Source organism: Sturnira hondurensis, unplaced genomic scaffold (genome assembly GCF_014824575.4).
Source record: "Sturnira hondurensis isolate 20B ecotype Veracruz unplaced genomic scaffold, ASM1482457v3 Scaffold0016617, whole genome shotgun sequence".
In the NCBI taxonomy this organism is placed as follows: domain Eukaryota; kingdom Metazoa; phylum Chordata; class Mammalia; order Chiroptera; family Phyllostomidae; genus Sturnira; species Sturnira hondurensis.
Window position 1 is genome coordinate 1542276 of NW_028089248.1, and position 27229 is coordinate 1569504.

Genomic DNA, 27229 nt, shown 5'->3' on the forward strand with positions numbered 1-27229 from the left:
TCTGCAAGCTGCTTCATCATATTCCCCTCTGCGCTGGCTCTGCGCTTGTCAGTGTCAATCAAATCGCAATAATACGCAGATGATTTGCTCATTTGGTTTAATAAAATCTTCCTGCTTATTTGCGCTGCCTCCATTACACCACGTAATTGCCGAGCGGCGGTGGAGGAAGGCAGCCCGTTGCCTGGGGGATGAGGGCGACGGGGGGCCCTGCGAAGGGCCTGTCCCTGCCCCTCTGTCTCTCCCCAGTCACTCATCTCCCTAAAATTAATATTGCATTCGGGCCTGGCCCTGCTGTCCTTATGCAGGCTAACATTGTTATTACTTATTATTTGGATGTGAAGTCATTTATTTTTAGTTTTATGTCCAAGCTGTCAAGCGAAATCTCATTGTGAAGTGCCACATACAATTTTTAACTGCCACTGAAAGCCAGAGTCAAACTCGGCATCATGGAGCGAGCGCGTTCCAAGGGCTGGCCCGACTTCTCTGCAAGTCAAAGGGGCCCCTGGTGGCTATTTGTGGGGGGCGGAGGGTGCCGGGCATTAGCGCTCCTCGCTCCCCTGGATGGGGGCTGGACCCGCGGGGGGTCACGCAGGGCCTCCTCACGCGCATGCAGGGGCGCAAGCAGAAAAGGCTCCGTGGGAAACCCTGCGTTGGTCCTGGGGCTGCCCCACAAACTTGGGGCTGACCTGTGTGTCGTGGAGGAGAGGGAAGTACTGGGGTGTTCCGTCTTGCTGGCTGAGCCCGAGCCCCGCTGGGGCAGCCATGAATCGGGGCCTGCCCACTCTGCAGGCATGTGCGCACCCCCGGGTGACCTTCAGGGGGAGCGGACCCCTGGCTGCCAGTCTCACCTGTGCCCCTCGAGCCCCCGTAGGGGGTGCTTCATGAGAAACTGCTCGGTGGGTGGGGTCGGCATCACGCCCGTGCTGCTGATGGCGATGCTGAGACACAAAGGGAAGGGATGAGGAAGGCTCATGGAGCCGGTCCGGGGTGAGCCCAAAGCGGCAGGGGGTGGCGAAAAGACGGGGCTTCGCCAAGAGGAGGCCCCAGAACAAGCGGGTGCCGTCAGGGGCCGTCAGCACCTCTGGGAGCACGGCCCTCGCCGGGCTGCCCCCAGGACCTGGGCTTTGCCCTCCTAGAGGCTCCAGTGTTGGGGGTGCGGGGCAGCTGCAGACCAGCCCCAGGGAGCACTGAGGTCATGACCCCAGTCAGTCACCCTGGCCGGTTTCCTGGTTTGCCGCCGCCTGCCAGCACCTGGCCCTGCTCAGCCGGCGGCCCCAGACGGACCCCCTCGCCGCTACCATGACACGAGAAAGGGGTCTGCAGGTTTCCACTCACACTGCAGAGCGATGGGGAGCATTCAAGTCCCGCCGCCCACTCCTCCTCCTCGTAGCTGATCCCCTCCTCTCAACAACTCAAAGGCCTGGACTCTGAACTCACTCTGTCTTAGGTGCTCACTCGAGCCCACAGGCTGTGGCCCAAGCTCTGACAGCAGAGCCGGCGTGGGCGCTGGGCAGGTGTGGGAACAGCCGTCCCTGGCAGGACAGGGGGTGTATGGGTGGCTTCTCCACTGCCCCATCCTTACCCCCCTTTGCCACAGCCGAGAGGCTGGAGCTTCTTCTACAGGTCGCAGACCTCTTGAGCTGGGGTGAGGAGTGGGGGGCACATCACACTTCAAGGAGCTTCTAGTCCAAGCCCGCCCCGCCCACCCTTAGTCCAGTCCCTCCGTCCCGCCGAGCACGTCTCAGGTGGCGTGTCTTTGTGGGTGAGTCACAGCCTGCACCTGGTGTCATGGGCAGGCAAATGGCGAGATGAGCAGAGGTGCCGTTCAAACCCATCACCACGGCCTCTGAGAACAACAGACGGGTGTAACGCACACCCCAGACCCGCCCGACCGCTGCCCAGGGCGCCGACAGGCCCGTGAGTCACTCATTCAACAACGAACACACGGAGCCTCTGCCCAGCGCGGGGCCTGCTCTCAGTGCCAGGGCCAGACCCCTGCCTTGCCGGGCAGACGACAGAGGGAGGGAGGCTGACCCGGCACCCGACCAACACACAAGTAGAGCGCCCTGTTTGTTCGCTGCAGCCGCGCAAGCAAGGGGAGCACGGCTGGTGGCCCGGCCTAGAGGCCGTGTGGGGTCTTGGCAAATAGTGCAGAGGCGCTGGGAGTGACTGAGGGGGGCCATGGCAGGGAGCCGGGTGGCTAAACACAGGAGTGACCGGCTGAAGCGGGTTTTCACAGGACGCTGTCGGCTGGGTGTGCAGGGCAGACGGTGAGGGACCGACTGGTGAGTCTCGACAGGAATCCGGGGAGCCACATGGGAGCAGGTTGGGTGGTGAGAAGCGACTGCATCTGGGATAGGGTGGAAGTGGGGCTGCCCCAGATTTGCTAGGGTGACCCCAAGGTCCTGACCACTGACGGCAGGGGCGGCCGGTGGAAGACGAGTGTGGCGCAGCAGGTGGTCACAGTGCTGGAGGCCACCGTGTCCAGGGAAGCTGTTGGGTAAGCAGTGGGTGGCGGGAGGTGGGAGTTCGGGGAGAGGGCAGGCTGGAGACTCAGATGGGGAGCCATCGGAGGCTGGAGGAGGTCACCCGGCGAGCGCATGTGGACAGGAAAGAGAGGAGGTCCCCGGGCTGAGGCCAGGGACGTGTGGGGAAACTGGCCAAGGGGCCGGTTAGGAGTTGTTCCCCTTCTCGTTCGGATTTCACAGTGTTTCTCTTCCTCTCTCTCTCCCCTTCCCAACTCTCTAAAATAAATACATTTACAAAATTAGAAAGATCACCCTGGCTGCTGCGTGGCCCTTTCTGGGTCCTTCGGCTCACAGTGCCTCCGGGCCGACCGCACCCCCACCCCACCTCCCCTTCCTGCCTGGGTTCCAGGTCTTCATTTATCTCCACAGTGGGCTGGGTCTCCTTTGGAGGTTGATTCATTCTGGTGCCAAAGCCGCTTCTCTTTAACTCCTCTGGGTCCTGCACGTAGCAAGGCCACGGAAGAGGAGGGAAGCCCTCGGACTCGCCACGTTGCTCTCAGGGCCCTCCCTTCCCCTCTGCTCCTGAGGCTCCGGTCGCCGGGAAAGCAGGGCCTCTGAACATCGGCCGCCCGCGTCTGTGGTGGGAACGTCCTGCCTGGGGACCGAGGGGCCCGTTTCTTATTTCCCAGCAGGTCCCACGTCCAATGTCAGGGCGGCGAGAAAAGTGTCAACGATTTTATGATGTCTCGCCATCCTTAAAATTCTGAAATTACCTTGGTCTTGGTTGGTCAGCAAAGAAATTCAGTTTCAGTGGGAGAAACATCATCTTCAGCGCCGTGGGTTCTGGCCTGGCCTCATCCCACGGTGCAATCACCGAGACACCTGCCCCGGCCCGGAGGCCAGGGCAGCCGTAGGTCAGAAATCACCTGCCAGGCTTGCAGGCATCGATTTCTTCACGCCGTCCCACACAGCTGACCATATTTTATTACCCAAATATTCTCTTCCACATTGATTTTTCAGAAAGTCTTTAATCCAGGTTTACTCGCCTGGCCAATCCATTCATCTTCGGTCCCACCTGTGCAGTCCAGAACACTCTCGGGGGTGAACCGTGGAAGCCGAGTCTGTCTCTGAGGCTCCCGGGCCCCTCCCACCCTCTCAGCCCCTCCCACCCTCTCAGCCCCTTTCCACCCGTGCCCCCGCACACACGCACGCGTGTGCACGCACACTCAGGCCTCACTGCCTGCTCTCCACGCAGCCCACCAGCTGGCGGCTAACCAGCAGTGAGGCCGGAAACCCCACGCGGCCTCTCCAGGCCCTCAGGCCTCCTGGGAACTTGGGGGATTGCACCCCTTTACCTGTCGAGTGCTTCCCGGCTGAGCTTGTTAGAGTCCGAGCCGAGAGCGGGAAGGGTGCAGGGAACCGGGTGGGGAGGCTGAGGCCCTTCCTGCGGAGCAGTGCCCCGCCCCGCGTCCAGAGGAGCCACGCCTGCAGCCCCTCCCCCTGGGGCTCCTTTCCTGCCTGTCCCAGGAGCAGAAAGACTTTGCGGCGGAGGCAGAGGCCTTCTCTGAGGCCGTCTTGGCGGGGGCCCTCCCAGTGTGGCTGGAACTGGGGAGGGGAGGGGCTCGCAGGACTGGGTGGGGAGACCCGAGTGGTGACCCATGCGAGGGAGGTGGCTGTACCCTCTCATGAAAGGTGTCACCAAGGGGGAAGGCGAGGCATGAACTGCCCCCCCTGTGGGGTTCCTGAAAGTGTGGGGGCATGAGGACATGCATCGGGCTCCAGGAACCGGACGGGGTAGAGCCACAGCACAAGGTCGGCCTAACCCAGGTCAAGCCTCTGCATGTGCCAGGGGCACCGTGTGCCTACAGCACCCGCCCCGCCAGAGGCTGCGAAGTGAATGCGGCCCAGCCAAAGCCACAGCGGAGCCCGAGTCTCCCAGGAAGCGTTCATGGCCCTCTGCCCTTTGAGATGGTGCCAGACCCCGGGGATCAGGCTACGCCAAAAATGCATGAGAGTCGGGTTTGCAGTAAAGAAAAGCATTGATCAGTTTATTAGAATCGGCCAGTCAGGAGGTGGGCCAGCCCAAGCTCTGGAAGAACAGCCTCCATGGCCTGTGGGTTACAGAAGCACACGGGTAGGGGTTGGGGGTCGTGCTGGGAGCTGATTGGTCAGGGGTGAGCAAAGGGTAAGAATCATTTCTTTGGGGCTTAAGGAGAAAGAATTCCGAGGTCAGTTTCCATGGCCAGAACTGGTTTCAAGGAGCAGTGGCCAGGCATCATCCGTCTTAGGTTCAGGAGCTGAAACATAATTCAGATTGAGATGTTATTGTTAGCCTGCCTGGGGTGCGAACCCCTGGCCCTCCGTCCAAACCTGGCTGCTGCCTTCTGCGCCGGGTCAGACCCTCACGTGAGGGAGCAGGGCTGGGCAGTGGGGCCTGCGAGAGAGAGAGGAGGCCAGAAAGTGGCCGTTCGCAGTCTGCGGTTCCAGTCCGAATCATAGGACCCTGGGTTTCAGGGCCACGGTGGGTGGGTTGGTCACACCCTATTTCAGCTCCTTTGACCCCGTCCCTGTCTTTCCCTCCCCCACTGGGTGACCCACTGGGCAGCGTGGCTCGCCGAGCACGTGTCTCACATCCTCACCCTGGGACGGGCTGTGCTCCCGCTTTTGTGAGTCGTGTTGCAAGTGCCCACGACGGCGCTTGGGCCGCGGGATCGCGGGTGCCCAGTGACAATGGCCACACGTGGTCCTTCTCCTGAGTAAACAAGAGGCCCCTGGCGCCTTCGGGGGCTGCCCCCCAAACCAAAGGGACTGGAGGGGTGAGTGTCTTCTTATCAAAAACAGGCCTCTTTCCTGCGCTGGGTTTCTCACCAGTCAAACTTCAGTCAAACTTCACGTGTCAGAGCGTTCAAGGGGCCACAGCAGCGTGCACCTCCGGCGCCTCTTGTCCCCCTGGCAGAGCCCGGCAGGGCCATCCAAGGGCCTGCCACGCTCCTGACCGCACGGCAAGCTCTCCGAAGTCCAACGCTACATGCACCTACTCTTTAGCCCTCACAGGAAAGGACATCCTCCGTGTTTCTAGGTTTCTTTCCTCGGTTCCACCGCCCAAACACGGAGAGACTGGTAAATTGCCCAGAATTGCTCATAGGCGCACGCGGTCTTGGGGCTGCTGGGCAGGGTCTGCCAACCGGGAGCCTGGGGGCCACCGTTGGCCATGGCGCCCTGGCCTGTGCAGTTGCGAGAGCGCCATAAGCAGGCAGGCGCGCAGCCCGGCCACGGCACATCAGAGGTGCTGGGTCGGTCGTGGGCTCCCACTTGGCTCGAGTCGCACATTCACCTTCCCTCCTGCTCACCGGCCTTGAGCCCCTGGCTTAGGGAGTTCTGTTAGCACGTCCAACACATTGTGGGCAAAGGTGGGCCACAGAATCCACGCAGACACCTGCAGGGGCCCAGTTTTCCCCGTGGAGAGGTAGCGACTGTGGAGAGCTTGGCTTTTCATGGGATTGTTCCCTGTTTTCTTGGCATCTGTGATGCTGTGAAGTGGTGGTCCCGGCACCCCCCCCCCCGCCCCCGCCCCAGCCCGCTGACGTGTTGGAGGCCTGGCCTGCTGGGAGCGGGCTGCCCGGGGAGAGAGGAAGAACTTGGTCTCCCCGGAGGTGATGTCCAGGAGGAGTCACCCCAGTCTCTCGGCCCTAAGACTTCTGCCAGAGGCAGACACTCCAGGGTGCAGACTCCTTAGGCTAATTTGTATCACGTGGCAGCCCTTGACCCAATGGGGCAGTACAGCGTAGAAGGAAATGGAAGCTTCTGATTGGCCAGTCCTGGGTCTCTCTCAGAGCTGGGGTTGAGGCATGGACCCTGGAAGCCATGCTGAGTGCAGCGAGCCCGAACTGGCGAAAGTTTATGCCACTCGGAATCTGAAATGGCTCAGCTCGAGACTCTCAGAAGCAGAGAGTAGATGGCTGGTTTCCAGGGGTTGGGGAGAGGGCAGCGGGAGGTCTTGGCCAAGGGCACAGAGTCTGCTGGCCAAGACCACAGCACCCTGCAGGGCCCTGGGCGGCCCAGCGCCTGCAGCCAGCAACATAGTGCGGTTCTGAGTACAGATCTGCACATGCACACATCTGCTAACGGGGCAGATCTTACGGGAAGTGTGCGTACCATGAAAAGTGGTGTGGGAGGGGAATTTTGGGGCAACGGGTATGTTTATGGCCTGGGCTATGATGCCGGTGTCACGGGCGCATACTTATCTCCAAACTCAACTTGTACACATTAACTAGGTATAGCCTTTTCTCTGTCAAATCACACCCCAATAGGGTTTTTTAAAGGAAACTATAGAACATAAAATAAGAGAAATCACAGAACTACGTTTGCCGCATATGTGGCCATGGAAATTTTACTGTTAACGTAGCAATTTCTAGTCCCCAGTATGGTGAGATCCTACAATGAAAAAAACCCAGTCACTCACAATTGTGTCTTGGCTAGCTAACCATATTATCATTTTAAAATGAAATACATGGGTTGCAAAAATAACTGTGTTTTGGCAATTGCAAGTGTTTTGGTATCCGCGGAGACTGAGCAGATTTCTCCGCCACGTCTGAGAAGAAACTAGCCATGCCACTCGTCCTGTGTGGGCATAGGAAGCCCGCAGTGTAACCGATACTGCGTATTGATGGGGAAAGGCTGAAGCGGCGAGAGAGTGAATGCCGGGGAGGGGTCCCAGGCCAAGGGAACAGCAAGTGCAAAGGTCCTGAGGCAGGAGCATGCCTGGAATGTTCCAGGAGCTGCGCAGTCCTTGGAGGCTAAAGTGGAGTGAGGAGAAGAAATGTCCCAGAGGATGAAGTCAGGGAGGGAGTGTGGACGGGTGGGTGGGTGGCAGCAGCTAGGTCACCACGGATCTTATTGCCTTATTTAGTCTGCATGAGATGGGCACCATCGGAGGGGCCAAGCAGAGCAGAGCACGCCTTGAATTGGGGCTTACTGTGCTCACTCTCACTGTCGTGTAAAGAACAGACTAAGGGGAGGCTGGCAGTCTTGTCCAGGTGAGAGGTCAGAGGTCGTGGTGGTCATAGTGGAGGCATATGAACGCCTTGGGATCATCTGTTTTTCGGTACAATCCCCTGCTCCCCTTCCTCCCCATGTGTGACCTTGCATTTCACTGCCAGGGAAGCATAGCAACACACCCTCTAATCAGCCCGTTTCCTGTTGAAAACTGGCTGAGAGTTAATCACATTGGCAGACGAGGCCTCGCCTGCTCCCCCTCCACCCCGTGCTGTGTGACTTAGGGCAGAAAGACCCGTTTCTTGAGGCAGGAAACGCAGCCTCAGTGGGGAAGGTGTGGGTGGCAGGTGGTCTGGGCTGTGGTCTTCTCCCAACCCTCTCAGAAGCTGGACTTCCCCCTCTGACCCCAGAGGGCTCCTGGCCTGCGCTCACCGCCTTCCAGCAGGAGCATTTTTCCTGAGGGGCTGCCCGAGTGGCCCTTGGCAACAGGCTAACTCTGGAGGGACCGGGGTCACCAGGAGGCAGGGGCTGCCAGGCACACTGCCCCCTGCAGTTCTGCCCACACACGAGCGGGTCAGACACCAGGTCCCCATTGGTCAACCTCACCCCTAGTCACATGGGCATATGTGGGGCCGGATAACTGGGAGGAGTCAGGAGGGGTGCAGCCATCGCCTGTCACTCTCAGCCCGCAACCTCTCCTAGTGGCTTCCTGTCCCTCCTCGCCCCAGACCACGTCCTGTGCTCCTGGCCAGGGCCGGAGACACCACCACTGGGCCTTGGAGCCTCTGGGGTGTGAAGGGCTGAAGGGTCGTGGGTCGTCTCCGTTTTAGGGAATGAAGATTCCAAGTTCTGCTTTTGATGGAGGCGGGAGGGATGTAGCCGTGGAAGGCGAAGCCGGGTGCAAGACAGACACCTATGGAGGGACTGGGCGTTAAGCACGTGAACTTCACGGGCGGGGCCGCCCGAGGGAAGGGTTTCTGAGATGACCCTTGGAGGGTGTGTAAGGGTCTTACATGAAAGGATCAGCGACAGTGTTTCTCCTGGGGGCACCGCTCCCCTCTGTGCTCCTGGACCCTGAGGGCTGCTCAGCACTGCTGGGGACCGCTAAGCACTTTGTCTGACAGAAACCTAAAACTCTTCCAGGAGTGAGTTTTCAGGAATGCAGATTCGGACTCATTTTAAGAGCACGGGCTTGTTTAAAACGTCCATACACTGCCCTGACTGGTGTGGTTCAGTGGACTGAGTGCAGCCTACAAACCAAAAGGTCACTGGTTCAATTCCTCGTCAGGGCACATGCCTGGGTTGCAGGCCAGGTTCCCAGCTGGGCATGTGCAAGAGGCAACCAAATCTCTTGTACATTAATGTTTCCCTCTTTCTCCCTTCCTTCTCGTCTCTAAAAGTAAGTAAATAAAAAAAATAATAAATGTCCATATATTCTCTGAGAAAGTTTAATTTCTGCTTTGCTGCATGCATTCTTCCCACTGCCCACAAGAGGGCACTCGACCACCCACTAGCAGGGGTTACAGTGGACTCACCTTGAGTTATTTAAACTCCCTGTGCCTTCTCTGCTTGGAGCCTCTGGGGGGTGGGGCGGGGGGGCGAGAGGTTTGTCTTTATGCCGCTACTGAAAGGAAAGTGCCATACAGATGGTGTCAGGAGAAACTGCTGCCTGTCTCTGCTGTCACCCTTGCCCAGTCACATTCCCAGGGAGTGTGACAGTGCACCTGGCTTTAATGCTCCTTCAAGTGATGGAGAGAGAGGGAGCGCACGAACATTGTCAAAGTTGACATGCACCATTTTGGGGCCCTGAGGCCTGGGCCTGGCCACGGGGGGCGGGGGGGGCAGCAGGTGTTAGGCTGACCCGAAGAAGCAAAGGTCCTGGGGTTCTGCAGCCCCCTGCACGGCAGCCACAGCTTGCCACCTAGTGTCCTGCGAACATGTCTCCTTGCCACCTAGTGCACTCGCGTGTCCCCGCCCGGCAGTGGTCCCAAGGGCAGGTCGCAAGTCGGCCTCCAGAGTGGGGAGTAGGAACAGCCAAAACACCCCGGAAAACGTACGGATTCACTAATGCCCTGACGGCGGGGAACCGGAACCTGCCCCCAGCATTCTTTTGACCTTGTTTCTGTAAGTGCAGACTCTAATACGTGAGCCCCCCATCTCCCCGGTGGCCGGCCCTGAAAAATAAACCACTTTCCAAGAGCACCCCCCTCTCGACTGCTGGCTTTGTGGTGGCTGGCGGTCGGGCCTGCATTCCGTTACAGTGTTCACGGAGCAGACATTCAAGTGACCGTCAGCACAAGCCGTGACGTGCAGTCACTGGGATGCGGTTCCACTCCATCAGTAGCTCAGGGAGTCGTAATCCCCTCCTCCATCAAGCACCTTGCTGGAAACGCCGAATCTAGTCAAGTCTTCAGACCTCACAGTTTACAGGGAACACAGGGATAGAGAATCAGGCTACACAACACCACAAGAAATCCAGAATGCGAAACACCCTGGTTTGTTCAGACAGTCCATGTGGGGCAGGGGTGGGAGAGGACTGTTCTAGAATAAGCAGATTAAAGAGACATAACAACCAGATGCAGTCCGTGAAACTTGACTGGCTCCCGGTTTAGGAAGATAATAACTGTAAAAGCTTCTTTTTATGATGTGACAATTAGGGCAGTTTAAATAGGTGCTGACATGCAGTGGAGCTAGGAACTCGGGGGATTTTCTCAAGTGTGATGGAACTGGAGTTCCAGGGGTGTCTTTGTCCTTAGCAGACAGTGAAGTTTTCGGGAACAGAGGTCATGTTGACTGTAGCTAATTTGCAAGTGACTCGGGAGGAAAAAAATTGGGAAGAGGAAACGTGGCAAAACCATTGTGCATTGCTGGACCCAGGTGGCGAGTGTAGGATGGTATCATTGTACTCTATTTTTTCATATCACTGAAAATGTTCAGAACAAGAAGGTGGGATAAATGACAGTGACTGTCATTTGCTTTGGGTGGCAGACTCTGCGACTCGCTGAGACACCCAGTCTTTTCACAGACCGCTATTTACCTACTCTGAGAAAGGAGGGGTCTGTGGCTGCACAGTGCGAGCCCTGAATTATTTATCAGTGGGTGACTATTGCCTTCTCTCTCTGGCTTTTTTTTCTGAATCTGCCACTCTAGCTAAAACCAACCTGAAGTCTTTACTGTCTTTCCAAATGCTTTGAAACCACAGAGGGAGGTGGTCTTGCAAAGATAAGGGCAATTGAAGAGGAGATTGTTCCTGCGGCCGGTGGGATCGTTATCTGCATGCTAAGGGAGCCGCCGTTATCTGTAGCTTTGCATCACGTTCAAAGTGCTGTTTGATTATAAAAGGAAATCAGTTCTCTCCCGGCCCTCTCTGGGCTGCAACGTCATATATTGGTTACTTTTCCTTACAGCGTAAATATATTCACCGCAGCCCCTCAGCTTCTCTGACTTCGATTTGAAATGCTGTGCTCTGTAAACTTCAACCCTCACCTCTCTAATCACCTGTTGGCTGATCCACTCAAGGGCCAGGAGTTACGGGGGAAGACGGGGTACGACCAAAAGTGGACACACGCTGGAGATGTTGATGAGCGAGAACGAACGGCAAGGATCAGTGGGGAGGTTGACAGGACAGAAGCCACATTACCTTCTCCACAGTGTTTCTCAAACTTTGATCACTGTCAGAAATGCAGGACTTCAGCCATACCTGAGGACTATTGTTAACTACAGAACTATTACTCAAGATCCCTTAAATTCATTCACTTAAAACAACTTAAATGCCTACTGTGGTCTCATCCTAAACATCACTGAGTAATCACCCCGTGGGCCCTGAGCAGCACTCGGTGAGACAGGTCCCACACGGTCTCGGAACCTCCCTCTCACAACAGGCTTTAGGGGCAAACGATAGAGATGAAGACACTGGCGCGTGTGTGTGTGTGTGTGCACTCATGAAGTGCAAACACATTTCAACTCGCTGTAACTTTGCCCCTTCCTTCTGTGAAGGCCTCCCTTTGGTAGTAAATCAGTGATCTGCTTAGTACAGTTGATGACCCAGAAACTAAAAGAAGAATGGATTCAGTGACGGTTTTGGCGATTGGGAATGAGCCAGAGGTGAATACTCAGAGAGATCGAGTATCTATTCAGACGCGGACACCACACGTGCTCCAAAAGCTTAGAATGAGGAGCGTCATTCTAAGAAGCAACTGAGAGTGTTTTCTAGGTAAAGTTTAGGACCAGCTGGCTTTCTTTCTCAGTGCTTTATATTTTGGTCTTAAAGAGTTCGGTACCTCCACGCTGCCTCCTCATTCATTTCCCTTTGAATAGGTCGCCCTCATAATGAGCACCTTTCTTGACGCAGAGCCGGGGCCACGCAGGTGGGTCGGTGTCTTAAATATACTTTAAATTGCTTCTGCCTCTCCTTTGTCAAGTATTTCCCACATCCCCACGACACCTAGGCCTTGGGCTGCACACTGGGGAAACCACAAAGAGCAAAACAGACATGGCTCCCAACTCATGGAGCGTCCAGTGTAGTGCGGGAGAAAGACACGAAGCCATCTCCTAAGCAAACAGAAAAGGGCTCTTAGGAAGTGGTATCTGCACTGAAATTGGGGGGGGGGGGAGGGGGAATGAAAAGAATGTTTCAGGCAAAGGAAACGTCAAGTGCAAAGACCCCCTCTAGTGATAGGGCAACATGGGAGCACATCGAGCCTCCAAGGAATTAACAGTGGCTGGAGCCTGGGACAAGAGGGGCCTAGACAGGTGCTGGCCTTGCTAAGCTGGGCCCATAGCCATGGTAAGGCCTTTGGTCTCCGATCTAACAGTGACAGAACCCACTGAAGGAGGGGACTCAGCAAAAGTTGAGGTTGTCAGCAATGAAGAAGAGATCAATGGGTATCAGGCACCCAAGCAGCGGCACTTACAGAAACACCCCAAATATCACACACCCCAAACAACTAGTCCCCCTCTCCCACCCTCCCGTAGTCCATGTGGTTTACTGTTTCATCCCAGTGAACGGCCTCATCATCCATCCAGTAGCTCAGGCCAAAAATCTAGGTGCCATCTATGATACCCCTGTTGTCTTCACCTCCCTCTCCCATATCTCAACCATGGCCAAGTCCTGTCCATTCCACCTCAAATTGTCTCTGGAAGTCACTTGCCTCTCCCTCTCCACCATCGGATTTGTGCAGTCATCTCTTGATGAACTACTGCAGTGGTTTCCCCAACGTTCTCCTCCTCTCGTGGCCCTATGACCTATTCTCCACACAAAGTCACTGTTTCCAAATGCAAATCGTCTGCCTGAAGTCCAGGGGTCCCGGGTAAATCTTCATCAGCCCGAGCCAAGCATGGCAGAGTGTCCACTTGCCCCTGACTGACTATGGGTGGAGACTCATTTATGGTTACTGATATATGGTTATTGCGTCTCGGGAGCTGCTGGGAAAGGTCCTCCTGCTCTTCAAGAGTGACTATGGGAAGAAAAAGATCTTTTTGTTTGACAGTGCCACATCTGGGTGTGCGTGACATGGCAGCAGCCATCTTGCTACCAACCTAGAAATGCACCCAGGGACTCCAAGTAAAGCAGTGCCTAAAGCTAGGGGTGCCACCCCTGGGGCCTGTCCTGCCCCATGAAAGCACTTTGTCACGTAACTTGATTTAAGTTGGGTTTTCTGGTATTCGAAGCTGTAAGGGTTCTAACTGGTATGTGTCTGAGGCATCAGGGCCTAGTGGGCAGTTGGATACATGCACCTGAAGCTCAGGGGAGAGGTCTGAGCTGGAGAAATATGAGTCCCCAGTGTAGCTTGGGGAAGGGGTGAGATTGCCAAGAACAGAGGAGAAAGATGGAAAAAAGTTTTGGAGAGGGTGATGCGCCTGCTAACCAGAGGTGCCAAGGAAGACCACCTGTGGCCAACAGAAAATATTTCTTGCTTGCCTTTTACACTGAGACTTATGCTTCTAAGTATATTCAAACTGGACAAAAGGAAGTGGTTTAGGAGTGTTTCCAGCGAGGGGAGGAAATTGGGCTTCAGAACGTACCCTTGGGATTAACATTAGGAGGGTTTGGCTGCCTGCCATTTAACAAGAAGGCCATTTTACCAGAATTTCCAAAGCAACCAAAAAAACTGAACAAACACCAAGTCAGAGTGTGAGACACTGAGTTTGGTGGAGGTTGGGCAGGCCTCCCAAGAGAAGGCGCCATTGTAAGAAAAAACTCAGCGGCGTGAAAGCCAGGGCAGCAGTCTCAGAATGAGCCTGGGGACCAAGAGATCAGAGGGAGAGGGGAATACGGGAATGAGGTCGGCCTTGGGTGTGCCTCGGAGGTGGGGCTGAGTTTAGGCCTGACCCAGTCTGCAACGGCTCTTGAGTTGGTGGAAAGCTTTTCGAGCAGTGTTGGAGCTGGAAAAGGCGTTCCAGAGGCTTGAGAGGTAGAAATAAATAAAAATGACAAAAGGATCAGAAGCTAGCGTGCCATAGGAGGCCTTCTCAAACTTTAGAATACGCACCAGAATTTGTGACAAATGTAAATTCCTAGTACTCGTCACTGCCCTACCTAACCCCATCCCAAATTTTGGATCTGGTATGTGAATCAACTAATGGTCATTGGTGCCAATTCAATGCCAACAGGAATCCCCAGTTTGGGATCTGGTGGCAAAGGGAACATCTCAATTGTGAAACTGCAGAGCTGGGAGAAGCAAGGTAGCGCGGGGGTTGGGGGTGGGGTGGGGGGGGCAAGGTGGTGAAATGCCTCCTCATTCCGTCTCTGACAGAGAGGAACTGACCTATATACCATATTTTGTAGTGTACAATGCGAACTCTATTTGCCCAGATTTTTGAAAATAAGGATGTGTGTTATACAGGGATATAATTACTACATACCATGGGTATAATAATCCCATGTAATAATGCACACAAACACGTGGGTCTGCATCATACACAGCAAAATATGGTAAATACTTTTCCCCACCCATGGTCCCTGACTGGTCTATCTTCATGCAAATGAGGACTCCTGATCCTTAGTTTGATTGGTTCAAAAGGTACTGTTCTGATTGGTCAGAACGGAGTCATTGGCGATGGCTGAAGTAGGTTCAGAACCTCCTTTATAAGCGCCTACTCAGAGGGCAGGAACACGGCGCAGGAACGCAGTTCAGTCCAGGCTTCTCCCTGAAGTGCGGTTTGGGTTGAGGGGTCCCTGTGCACATTTGAGTCCAGTCAGCTGCCAGCAGCCCTTTTTTACTGCATGTCTTCTTTCTCAGGGTCCACACATACATTTTTCAAAGCTCCTTTGGCAGGATGACTCTCGCGGGATGACTTGGGAGTTTGGTTCCCATCATTGGCCTCCAAGCCTCTCTACTCGGTGACGTACAAAACCGGTGTTCCTCGATATTACGTAGAGCCGTCTTCCGGGTTCTCCGCACTTGACACACCCTCTAGTTCCCAGTCGACGTGGGGGTCAGGGGCCTGGTGACGCTGCCAGGAGCAGTCAAGTATCCGGTAGACCGGGACGGTCCCACGCACCACAGGCCCACAAGTCTCTCGCGGGGACTTGAACCCCGAGCTAAGCCCCACCCTGGCCCAGGTTCGGAAAACCCGCAGTCACCACCTGTCTGAATGGCTGCAGCAGCTACACACAAATATGTGGGCGGGTCTCAATGGCGACTGGCTGACGCTGTGACCAATTATGTACGTGCGCTTGTCCGTCCAGTGCGGCTTAGACTCCGGATTTGACAATTCTCGGAGCGCTGTTGCGTAAGAGGTGGGCCAAGTGGTGCCCCACTCTAGCGGAGGCGATTTCATTGGCAGGGCGGAATGTGGTTTACCCAACGCCCCCGGAAAAACGTCCTTGACAGACAGGTGCGGAAGCCACTCGACGTCGGGAGGCTGGGCGGAAGTCTCGGAAACCAGGGGTGTGGGGCCGGGGGCGGATCTTGAGTCGGAGCGTAGGGCGGGGCGTGGAGGGGAGCAGGCAGGGGGGCCGGGCTGGCGCTGCGGCCGGGATGCCGTGGGTCCCTGACGGCGCTCAGCAGGCCGGAGCACTGCATTGAAGGCACTGAGGTGAGGTGCACTGCCGGGCAGGCGGGTAAGTCTGTGAGGGCCATGGAGTCTTTAAATCGGGCCGCCAGTGTCCTCGGCCGGCATTTTTCTGCCCTGCTGGGTGCTTTTGCCACCATAGCGATGGCAGTCGCGCTGGTACATTGGGGGCGGGGGGGGGGGCGCGGGGCGGGGCTGGGCACCTGCTGCGCCTGCATCGGAGGTGGGGCTCCAACCGGCGGGGGGGCTCTGGGGTCTGTCCCTCCGGGCGCTGGGCCGCATTGGCCCGAGAAGGAGGAGGGCCGACTAGCCTGCCCTATCCAGGTCCCGCCTTCTCTGGCTCTGTCCCCGTGCCCGCCGTCCTTGCACCCTACTTGGGGGGGGGGGGGGGGGGGACGAGCCTTGGAGACCTTTAGACCCGCCCCCCAGGGGCTTGAGGGCCCGGGCCATCTCAAGGTAGCCATGAAGCCGGGACATGGCCCCTGCCTTACTTCATGTCAAGACAGGTTTGTCTAGATTCTCTGGGTGCACGGAGATGGGTTTCCGCCCTGTTCCTGGGTGCCCGTCTGACTGTCCCCAGTGAGCCGTGCCAAACATGGGCTGTTCCTTTTTTCTGGGCACCGTTCCGTGGTCTCTTATCGTGGCATTTACAGCTGTTCCAGGTGATGGATTAAGGTAGTGCCTATGTAGGGACTGTGGCGCGTAGGAGGAAAGCAGCACCCGTCTTTGAGTTTTAGCTCATGCCATGTATGTATCACTCCTACAGGTCCGACATCCTGACTTCTTGTTGTATGGCCTAACCGGAAATTTTAAAATTGTTTCCTAATGACTAGGACGTATGTCTTTCGTTTATGTCATTCCAGTTGGAAGGTGCCATACCGCGCCTGGGTAGACTAGACAGCTAATGAATGGTGTCGTTATTTCCAGGTGATTGTGTTGTTGCTGTAGACAGTATCTCCTGCTGAAACATAGGAGGAACTGGGGGCAACTTTTATTTCTTGAAGGTAAAGTTACGGAATCATTACGTTAGAATTGGAGGAGACCTTACAGGTGACTGGCCCACCCCAGTAAATTTACATGGAGGTGATCACTGTCCTAAGGGGACGGGGGTCCTCCCTGCGAAATCAGGTCTGTCTGGGAAGACAGTGGGGTGCTGTGTTCCCGTGAGCCAAACAGGACACATTTTTGATGTTCCAAGCACTTTCATGCTATGACTGCCCTCTTTAAAGGCAAACGTGAAGAAAACTTTTAGTACTGAGTTGCTATTTACTGGAAGTAAGTCAACAGGTCCGGGGAAGAACCGGAGTCCTCATTCCTTTGGTTTAATTACTGGGTGGCATCAAAGCAGCAGTAATTGGCACTGGCAGGTACGGGAGATCTTGTACCCTCTGTGGGGTCATAGGCTTGTCAGAAAACACATTTTTGCTGACTAGGGGAGTATTTGGCACATGATCCTCTAATGATTTACTTCTTACGAATGTATTAAGATGTTGCTAACCTTTGACACTTTTCACCTTCAGCATTCTGATTGGTGCAAATCAGAATTCAGAGAAGGAACTCAGCCCTTTGTGGGGGCACCGCCAGAGCACAGGTGCTGTTCTCAGATGGGCCTGCCGTCTTCCCTTGGCTTCTCTCCCTTGTGTTTTTAGTAAATGACCCGCTGACCTTGTGACCTTAGAGACATACTTCCTCGCCCACTGATGAAAGCTCTAGAGGAGGCTCTGTCTTTGTGAAAGCTCTGACAGCCCTCTGTGGCTGTCGTGTGTGCTGGCTGCAGACCCCCGAGGGCCCAGGCCTGCAGCCTCCACCCTTCAAGCAGCTGAAAGGCCGTTTTGGAGGGACGGTCCCACCAGGGCTCCACTAGCCCCCTCTGTTGCATCCCCTCCTTTTTCTTCCTGGCAGAATCGCTTTGTACTTACGAGAACTGACTTAATACACACTGAAAAATGGATCTTTAATTCCCTGTCACCCCGAGAACAGCACTCGGTTTTCTGTGTTATGTGGGTAGAGTGCCTTCTGAACCTGGTGTTCCCCATAGTCAAATGCCTGGATGTTATGCTACTGGCAGCCGTTACAGTGCGTATCTTCTGCATTCCCGGCACCAGAGCTGAGCTGGGTGACTAAATATTCTGAATCTGGGCCAAGCCCTGGGCACCCACAATCCTGTAGACACTTAAAGGTGGGAAAGCATTTGGAGTCAAAAGATAGAGAGGATATTGAAGGAGACTATCTCTGAAAACCCTTTTTCCCCTAGGTTCTTAAAACTGTGTGTTACCTAATGTACTGCATCTCTGCAGAGAGTGTTGGAGTTAGTTCTTAATTATTTTAGTTGTCTTAGCTTTGGTGGTGGTGTTTGTGTTTCCCATCTCATTTTCAGGGAAAGTGAGTTTGGGGGACGGGAGAGTTCGATGACACAGAGACTACTGAATTTTTTCGTGTGGAGGACACGTTATGAACCCTTTCTGGAGCATGTCTGCAAGTTCTGGACGCAAAGTAAGTATAGTTGATAGGTTCAGTGAGGAAACAGTTTGCATCAGAATAGAGGTCAAAATAATTCATACTGAGATGGCTCTGTAATCTTAAGATTATTTTGTTTTTCTAGTTCAGGTTTTACTTTTGAGAAGTAATCATTTTGTTGATTAAAGTTAGTTTCTGAGACTGAGATCCCATCTAAAATAGAAATCATTCTGGTAATCATGATTCTAAGACTGTTTTGACAGGTGATATTTACATAACTGTGAAATTTGTTACTATAGTAGCTCTCACTGAACTGCAGGATTCTACGGTTAGAAAAGCCTTGGGAAAGGCCAGTCCAATGTGGTCAAGTCAGACCAGAAGGCACTGGTTTTTCTGAACAAAATGCTTTTTAATTGCAAAAATAATACATTGTAGGAAGGCCAAACACGTGTAGACAAGAAAACAAATATAACCCGTAATTCTACCTCTGTGAGAAGAACACCACTGTTGATCATCCTTTTTAATGCACAGGACATACATTTTTAGTGCAGCTGACTAAATAGGCTGTGCTGCACCAGAGCCAGGGACGCAGCGGTCAGATGGAGTCCAGCCGGACTCAGACCTTTCTCTCTGCTGTGGGTGACAGTTGGTGTGGGGAGGGGGGTCGGAATGTCGGAACGTACCCATCAGGGACAAGGTCAAAACTAGACCCATTGCTAGTGAGACACTAGCTTCCTTCTTTGTTTCTAACCCAGGTGCTGTTAAGTAGTGACTAATTTCAGTCATCTCCATTGATTTTTTAAAAGTTTTTAAAAATTTTATTTATTTATATTTAGAGAGAGGGGAAGGGAGGGAGAAAGGGGAAGAGAGAAACACTGATGTGCAGAAGACTTGTTGCCTCTCTTGTGGTCCCAACCAGGGACCCGGCCCACAAGCCCAGGCATGTGCCCTGACCAGGAATGGAGCCTGGGACCTTTCACTTTGTGGGACAGTGCCCAGCCCATGCAGCCGCACCGGCCAGGGCCATCTCTACTGATTCAGAGCCACGCAGCACCAGACCTCCTACAGCGTCTAACTGCCCAGTTGTCTAATTGTTTACTAACCCCTTGCCCTTTTGGGGGCCACTGGGAGAGACGACTTCTTTCTTTCACTTAAATCTTGTAAACGTTGGCTTTGTCTGTATAGGATGCAGCTAACAAGAATTTTCTAATGCTTTAGTCTTGCTTGGGTTTATTCTACTCTTTATGATGACCCTCCTGCTGGAAGGCCTTTCCAGTCATCTCGATCATGGTGCTGGAATAGCCTTGAACAGAGTAATTCCAGCTTTTAGGTCAAAGACCAAGATCTCACATACTGTTGTGACTGAAGAAGAGTCACCCTAACAAGTGTTCTCGCCACTTCCTCTTGAACAGCGATCTGATGGAGACGAGAAGACACCGACAGGGGACGGGAAAACCAGTCCTCCGCGCACTGCTCCCAAGAAACAGCTGCCTTCCATCCCTAAAAATGCCCTGCCCATAACGAAGCCAACACCCCCCGCCCCGGCAGCGCAGTCCGCCAATGGCACACATGCCTCCTACGGACCCTTCTACCTGGAGTACTCACTCCTTGCCGAGTTGTAAGTTCTTAACAAACTCTCCCTCCCTCAGACTTCGAATGCCTCTTGAAGGTAAAGAATGGAAGTTGTTTTGATGGACTAGACTCAGCAAACCGCAGCCACTCAATCTTAAAGCTCAGACTCACACCCATCCAGCCTTGATGTTGATAGAAAGATGGAGGCTATCACCGGCAACATCATTTTTCTTAGCTGAAGTCTAAGTAGCGTTTTTAAATATCCTCTAGTAAATGTAATGATTCTTATTCAGAGCTTGGGTAAATATTTAAAGGCAAATGTGTGCTTCAATTTCTGTGTCTGTCTGGACAGCAAGAGGAGGGACAGAGTGAGATAAACACAGTACAGGGCAAGACCTTACTTTCTGTGGAGTGAGGACTCCGCCTCCTGAAGAGGGGGTCATGGAGGACAGGACAGTGGGAGGGTGGTGGTCTCTTCTCCCTTGAGGCAGACCCAGCTGGAGGCTTGTACTCCTTTCTGGTGGCCTCCTTTCTGGGGGTCATCATTGTAAGAGGCCTCCTGACAGACTGAGGGGGTGGTCCCAGTAGGCAGAGGTCAAAAAGCCAGATCTTAGGAGTCAGTAATGGGGGGGACCAGAGCTGGGGGACTTTATACACCTGAAAGACAGTCATTAGATAGGGGATCCGATCTGACTTACTCTATAGGACCCCCCAAGGCCGAATTAGGTGATTATAGGGGTGTCATACAGATGAGGGCTCCGTGTAGGAAGAAGCTGACTGGTCACAGAAGCCACAACTGGAGCACAGCGGCACGTGTCTTCAGAGGGCAAGGAGCACGCCTGCAGAGTGCTGGTCGTGATGACAGGGCACCTGGCCTCCCCGGGCTCCAAGAATGACGGAGTGCCGATGGCATTTGATTTAATTAATCTGTTACAAGGGCTGGAAGTGTGGCACATTCTGAATTTCAATTAGTTAAAATTCCTTTGTACACAGCTTGATACTAATCCAGCAATCGACGTCCTAGCTTTGTGTCAAAGGCTTGCTATGTGCTGTGACGGTTTAGTGCTTACCAGGGGCGGTGCTGAAGCCTGAGTCGCAAGCCTTTTAAGCCCAGGGGTAAAGACACACCGAGTTAGAGCTCAGTGGCGCAACTGGAAAAATAACCCCTTGGACCCGCAGCTTTTAAAGGCACCCTGAGCCCTCTGTCCCTGCACTAGTGCCGTACGGGGCTGAGGCTCCAGCCTAAAGGGCTGTCAGCAGTGGGGGCGGTGGGCCCTTTATAAATACATCCGCCGAGCCTGCTGCTGTCGATGTGCCGAATTTAGGGCCTTCAAAATGGGGTAACCACTTCAACGTGATTAAAAATAAGTGATGGCAAATAGGTCATAGAAACTATCAACTAAGGGCCAATAAGCTACTTCTCAATTAAAATTCAGGATTGGCAGGTTGGTGTGTTCCAGGGCCCTAGACTGACATTGTTCTTTCCAAGGTCTGGTCCTGGCCTGGCTCAGCCCAGTGGCTCAGCTGCTAGAGCAACGCAGCATGGCCGTGGGTGGGTGCCCAGGTCCCCAAAGAGCCAGTGCAGCCTTCATTGGTCTGTCATGGTCTTCCCAGTCTCAGCACCCACTGCTTCCCACACCCGGGCCCAGGGCGCAGGTGTCTACAGCGAGGGGTAGAGTTAGGAACAGAGCTGCACCCGTGCCTCCTCTGGTGCCCACCTTCACCGTCAGCACTGCAAACAAAGTGAAACGTGGCCTTCTGCCGCCTGGGGGGTGATCTAACTGAAGGGCTGGACACCTGAGTGAGAGCATTTCATTCTTAATTACCTATAGTTGTGTTTCAAATGGCTTCGGTGTGTGTGCGCGCGCATGGGGGGGGCTCTGTTCTCCCCAGTCACAAAAAGCAGTAACTACCAATACCCTCATTTGCCTCAAACCTAACATCCAGAACTTAAATCAGGTTGCATTGTTCTGAACTACCTCCAGGTTGGTTTCCACGATGATGTTTTGGGGAGGGGGTTTCTGGGAGGAAAACCTGATTCTGTGTGTGTCCCTGTTGGCTTGAATTTCTTAACCTGAGGCCCTTGGTGGTGAGGCCAGGAGAGGGGTGGCAGTCAGGCCACCTGAGAGGCTGTGATGGCTCAGCTTGTCACGTTAGGGCAGCAGCCGCCCCCCTCGGGGCTGTCCCGCCTCTCAGGAAATGAGTGTGGTGGCCTGGCCTGTGCCGTTTACAGGCCTGCGTTTCTCTGTTCTGCTGCCTCTGTTTCAGCACCTTGGTTGTGAAGCAGCGGCTCCCTGGCGTCTACGTGCAGCCGTCCTACCGCTCGGCACTGAGTAAGCACCGCCCCTGATGCCGGTCGCAGCGGTCGCTTCCCTGACGCAGACGGGCCCTGACCGCTCTCTGTTCCCTGCAGTGTGGTTCGGAGTGATCTTCATACGGCACGGGCTTTACCAAGACGGCGTGTTCAAATTCACCGTTTACATCCCCGACAACTACCCCGACGGTGACTGTCCGGTAAGGAGGAGCCACGCTCACAGGGCCTTACAGCTCTCTCGTTCTTTCCCGAACTGACCACTGTCGTGGTTTGTTCCCTAAGTGTCTGTCTACCGCGCAGTCTCCTGGGGGACTACTGGGCCTGGTTGTGCCACTGGTGCTGCGGCCTCCGCCAGGAGCTTCTGCGTACCCCACTGCGAACGTAAACGCCGTAGGGACGTGGGGACGCAGTTCAGTCTCGCTCTCCAGGCAGCTCCCTGACCGGGGGACAGCCGCGTCCCAAGGCCCTCCCCACTGCTGTCTGCACGGGTCCGTGCCCTCCACTGCTCCGGGAAAAAGCACGCCTCTCCCCCCCACAGCGCTTGGTGTTCGACATTCCTGTCTTTCACCCACTGGTGGACCCCACCTCGGGGGAACTGGACGTGAAGAGAGCGTTTGCCAGATGGAGGTTAGTACTGAGGGGCTCCTCCAGTGACCGCAGTCAGTGAGAGGACGCCTCGGCAACGCGCCCCGTCTCCCTGCAGGCGGAGCTACAACCACCTCTGGCAGGTCCTGATGTACGCGAGGAGGGTGTTCTACAAGATCGACACGGCGAGCCCCCTCAACCCCGAGGCTGCCGTCCTGTACGCCTTTGCTCCGTTACTTAAGATCCATTTGAAAGAGCAGCTAAGTAGATCATGGTAGTAACGTTCTGATTTTTAAACACAGGTATGAAAAAGATGTTCACCTGTTTAAAAGTAAAGTGGTGGACAGCGTCAAGGCGGGCACGGCCCAGCTGTTTGAGCAGCCCAAAATAGAAGACCCCTATGCCATTAGGTAAGTGGCCCGTTTCCGACAGACATCGCCCTCTGCAGTGCTGTGCTGCACGCTCTGGTCTGAAGTGGGGCTTTAAGGGGAAAGCACGCAGTCCGTCAGCCTGCAGCACTGCCTGCCGGCGAGACCTCTAACAGCTCTCGGGGGCTCTCCCCATGAACAGAAAGCTTTATGTGGACTGGCCCACTGTGCCAGATAGCAGGCTACTTAGGGACAGCGGTTTCCTCAGGGTTCTGGTAAAGTGCTCTGCCAAGCGTCAGGACTTCCGTTTGCAGGTGGAAGTTTTAGCTGGAGCCCCTCTACAATGGCCACAGCCCCTCGACATGCAGCCCGGGTGACAGGAGGAAGCTGGGCAGTAGGCTCCTGTGGGGCTGTGGCGCTTGGCCCCGGGGCGAGTGTCAGGGGCAGTGCGGAGACTAGTCGGCTCGTGCCAGCTGCAGTGGCCGGGAGCAGTCCCTTAGTCTTCCTCTGCCTCCCTTGCTCCATTTTAAACAGCAGCACCTCCAGGGGTAGTGCAGCTGGAACAAGCTCTCCCACGGAGGGCGCCCCCTGAAGGACAGTTATGTGAGGAGACAGGTAACGTCTGCAACTTACACCTGATCAAAGACCAGTCTCTAAATCCTAAAATGTTAGTAAGACAGTTGCCACAATAAGACCTAACTACTGAAAAATAGATGCTGCACAAATTTAATAAGCCAAGGGGTTTTTTAATCTTCCTCTTCCTTAAGCTTTTCTCCATGGAATCCTGCTGTACACAACGAAGCCAGAGAGAAGATGCTGACCCAGAAAGTAAGTAGATAACCGGTTTTGAAATGGTTAACTCACTACTTGCTTTCTAAAGTGTCTTCACTGGGGAGTTCTCATTCTGTACAAACAACTTTTGGGGAAACACGCTTGTACAGGGCTGGAATCTCACCATCAGTCACTTTCTGATGTTTGTTTTGATTGTGCCTAGAAGCCTGAAGAACAGCACAATAAAAGTGTTCACGTTGCTGGCCTGTCATGGGTAAAGCCTGGCTCAGTACAACCTTTCAGTAAAGAAGAGAAAACAGGAGCGACTTAGGCGCTGGAGAGTCGGCTGCACCGTGCACTTGCCTGCGGCCCCAGCCGACCTGCGGCCAGGACTGCTGCAGAGTAAACTGTGAACGGGGACTGACACCGGTGTGGTCTGTGTGCGCTTAGTTCTAACGGCAAGTTTTAGAGACCGCTCCAGTAACGCGTTACTTCTGTCAGAAGTGTCTTAGGGTGGTGAATAGTTCAGTACTCCAAATTCTTGGGGACATTGAGGCTTAAGTATTTTTCTGAATGTAAAGGTAAGTGGCATTCATTTAAAACTAATAGGGTAGACAGAGTTTAGCACTATCTAATGACGTTCCAGTCAGCGGTTTCAGCTGTGCATGTTAGGGGGAGGAGGGGAAGCAGGGTCCCGAGCTCACTGGCACTCTGACGTGCAAGATCATTTGAACCTCAGTCTGCTGTCTTGCTGCTTTACAAGCTGCTGTCACTGAGGTGCGCCTTAGGTGGGTGAGAAGAGTCCAGAACGTTTTGTTCATATTGTTTGTTGTTGTTGTTTTTTAAAGCAAATTACTTACTGTATTTTTGTGGCAGGAGGGAGAAAAAGTGTTAAAACGGTTTCTAATGAAGTCAAATATTTAAGCAATGAATGACTAATGTGTTTTGTAGAGACAAAATAAACCAACAAATGATGGTTCTTTGTCATTTATGCAGGAAACTACCCTTTTCTCAGTATAACAAAGATTAATTTATAAATGCTTTATTGAAAAATACACTTATTTTCATATAAAATTACAGTAGCAGTAAATATCTGAAGAGGTTTTATAAATATTTTTGCAGAACACTATTCTAACTGAACAGTGTAAGTTCCATATTTCTCTTGGAGCAAATATGAAGTTACCTAGTAACTCTGTTTATACTGATTCAATTTACAATTGAATTTTCTCCCTAAAAAGGTTATTTGTTCAACTTAAAAACTGCTGGAGCAATACTGACTAATAAAGGTATATATAGATAATTTCAGTAGCTGTTAAATAACCTTTTCTAATTTGTATGAGTGGTACTATGTACTCATGAAAACCTAAACTGTCCAACCTAAACTTCTTTTAAAATGCCAGGAACACACCCGAAGGGACTTTAAAACATACCACCTTAGTAGACACATGTCTTTTGGATAACTACCTCCTAAAAGAGGCTGTAATTTTTAATATTAATTCCATTAATTCAACTTGATTTAAAATCTTCACTTAGCCAGCCGATCCCTATTAATGGGGGCTGGGGGGGCTGGAAAATTTAAAATACATGCCCCAAAGGTGGCTACTGGCGCTTAATGGTTTTAAAAAAGTACAAAAGCATCAAAGAAGATACTGAGTTTAGCCTAGTTTTGTACTTGATATCAAGTTCACATTGTAGAAAGTGCCATCACAATACACAGCGACACCTGGGTTACGGAGTCATGCTTTCTCAGCCCCAAAGTGCCACTCCGCGCACACGCTCACTCACACATCACACACCGCACCAGCACACAGGGACGGGGGCCAGGAGTCCGGGCTCCCTCGTTAATGCAAACTTCTCACACTTCTACCCGGTGTTTTAGAACAAAATACCTAGTCTTTGTGTTGCTTGTCATGAGAGCCAGAGCAGACCACAAAACAGGTAGGAATGAACTGAAACACATTTCTCTGCTGGAGCAAGGTCAACAGAGACCTCGTACACTACGTCAGCATGCTGGTTCTCTACAGTACCTGTGAAAGCTTTGCCAGAGAGTTAAAAATCCCAGTTTGGATTCTAAGCAGCACTGATGGCAAGCACTGAGTGGTAGGAAAAAAGGCAGACGAGATGAGTAAATGTAAGGATACTGGAAAGAGGAAGAAAAAAGAGCCCCACAATCTAGCATGCACTAAACGGTGCTGTCAAACAGTTTGTGAAAAGAGAGTCAATACGGCAGACTAACCTCAGTGGGCACCGCGGTCATTAGCTACGTCTTGGAGACGGCGGATTAAGGCAGAGTGGTTTTCCGGGCACATTCTTTTGGCAGGTGATTCACTTCCATCTTCCATAACGATCCCTCTCTTTTTGGTTGGAGTTTCTCCAGTCCGTATCATGCTGTTAATCTCTCTTAGTCTCTAGAGGGAAAATAGATATAAAAATTTAAAATGCTAATACGTGCAAATTCAGTGTTAAACTCATATTAAGGCGAAGTACCGCAAATGAGATAAGTTTAATTAAAGTCAGAACATCTTCGTAAAGAAAACAACTAAGTTATACAGCCTTCCAGTCTCACCTCTCAGCTGGCAGAGACTGATGGCCATCTGGGCCAGAGGAGGAGTTTCCCTTTTCTAGCAAGCTCCAGGGCTTGTTTCACGTACCCTTTTCCAAAATGTATGAGTGAACAAATCTGTGATTCCGTTTTACAAGTTATAGATCATGACATCTCTATGCCACATTTAATCAGTTGTTTTTTTCAGTCTAGCAGCCTTTCTCAACTTGAGTTTCACAAGAGAAGCCAGCCTTAATTCCCTACAGCATCCTTGTAAAGTGACTTATTAGTGTGGTCTAGAATGCAACAGTCATAGATTGTCCCTGGGAGAACTGAGAGGACACTGCCAGAGTCCTGGGGACTGGATCTGTCTTCAGTGCCTTTAGCATGAAGTCTGTCCAAAGCCCCAGAAGTCAGTTTATCACATTGTTTTCTGGTTAAGAAAATTATTTCTACATGCCACTTAAACTGTCTACACTTTTTGCTGGAAAGCACACTGAGCAGTCACGTGCACTTGTACAAGAAACTGTCTCAGACCTCCCCATGCCACTGCCTGTGGACCACGCCTCTGCCTGCCACCCAGTGTTCCCGTGTGTCTGGCACGGCTTCAGCGCCTTCTGTGGAGAAGACTTCTCCAGCGACTTGCTTGGGGCACATTTGTTGAAAACTAGCTGGCCATATAGAGGGTGGGGCAAAGGAGGCTGACAGTTGTTTGAACAGAAAATAACAACACGAGAGTAGGTAATACAAGAGTACACTGTGCTGGCGTACTCACAACTGTTGACACCCTCTGCCCCCCGTCGACCTGTGAGTCCGCTTGCAGAGCACCACGCTGTCTTGAAATCACTGTGCTTCAAGTTTTCCAAAAATTGTTATTCTGGTTCCTATGCATTTTCATGTACGTTTTGTAACCAGTTAATGTATACAAATAATTCTGCTGGAATACTGTCAGGAATTAGGTTCAATTTATAGACCACATGGGAAAAAATGGAGAGATCTTGACATTGTTTTTCAGTCTGTGAATATACGTTATCTCTCCATTTTCTCAGTCTTTAACCTTTCACCAACACTCCGTGGTGTTCCGATGCAAGTCCTTAAACAGCATTCAGCAGACTTACATGTACTTCATTTTTTAATGCTG

The 27229-nt window shown here is 53.0% G+C and overlaps 2 protein-coding genes and 1 non-coding gene across 5 annotated transcripts in view; 2 read left to right on the forward strand and 1 right to left on the reverse strand.

Moving 5' to 3' along the window:
- Nucleotides 1-4488: 4488 nt before the first annotated feature.
- RBL2 (RB transcriptional corepressor like 2) overlaps nucleotides 4489-27229 on the reverse strand; it is a 57509-nt gene continuing 34768 nt past the window's right edge. For all 3 annotated transcript variants that reach the window (XM_037066310.1, XM_037066309.1, XM_037066311.1), the window contains exons 22-23: nucleotides 25783-25954; nucleotides 4489-4765 (exon numbers count right to left, since the gene is read on the reverse strand). In XM_037066310.1, coding sequence (XP_036922205.1) covers nucleotides 25784-25954 — 171 coding nt within the window. In that variant the 3' untranslated portion in view covers nucleotides 4489-4765; nucleotide 25783. The remainder of the gene's footprint in view (nucleotides 4766-25782; nucleotides 25955-27229) is intronic.
- Nucleotides 15406-24537, forward strand: AKTIP (AKT interacting protein). Its single transcript, XM_037066312.1, has 10 exons — nucleotides 15406-15528; nucleotides 17857-17972; nucleotides 19349-19554; nucleotides 21777-21841; nucleotides 21922-22022; nucleotides 22361-22449; nucleotides 22526-22624; nucleotides 22710-22817; nucleotides 23543-23603; nucleotides 23770-24537. Exons 2-10 carry the CDS (start codon nucleotides 17931-17933, stop codon nucleotides 23875-23877), a joined length of 879 nt encoding a protein of 292 aa, XP_036922207.1. The 5' UTR covers nucleotides 15406-15528; nucleotides 17857-17930; the 3' UTR covers nucleotides 23878-24537.
- Nucleotides 20499-20661, forward strand: LOC119001210 (small Cajal body-specific RNA 1). The gene has a single exon (XR_005069513.1).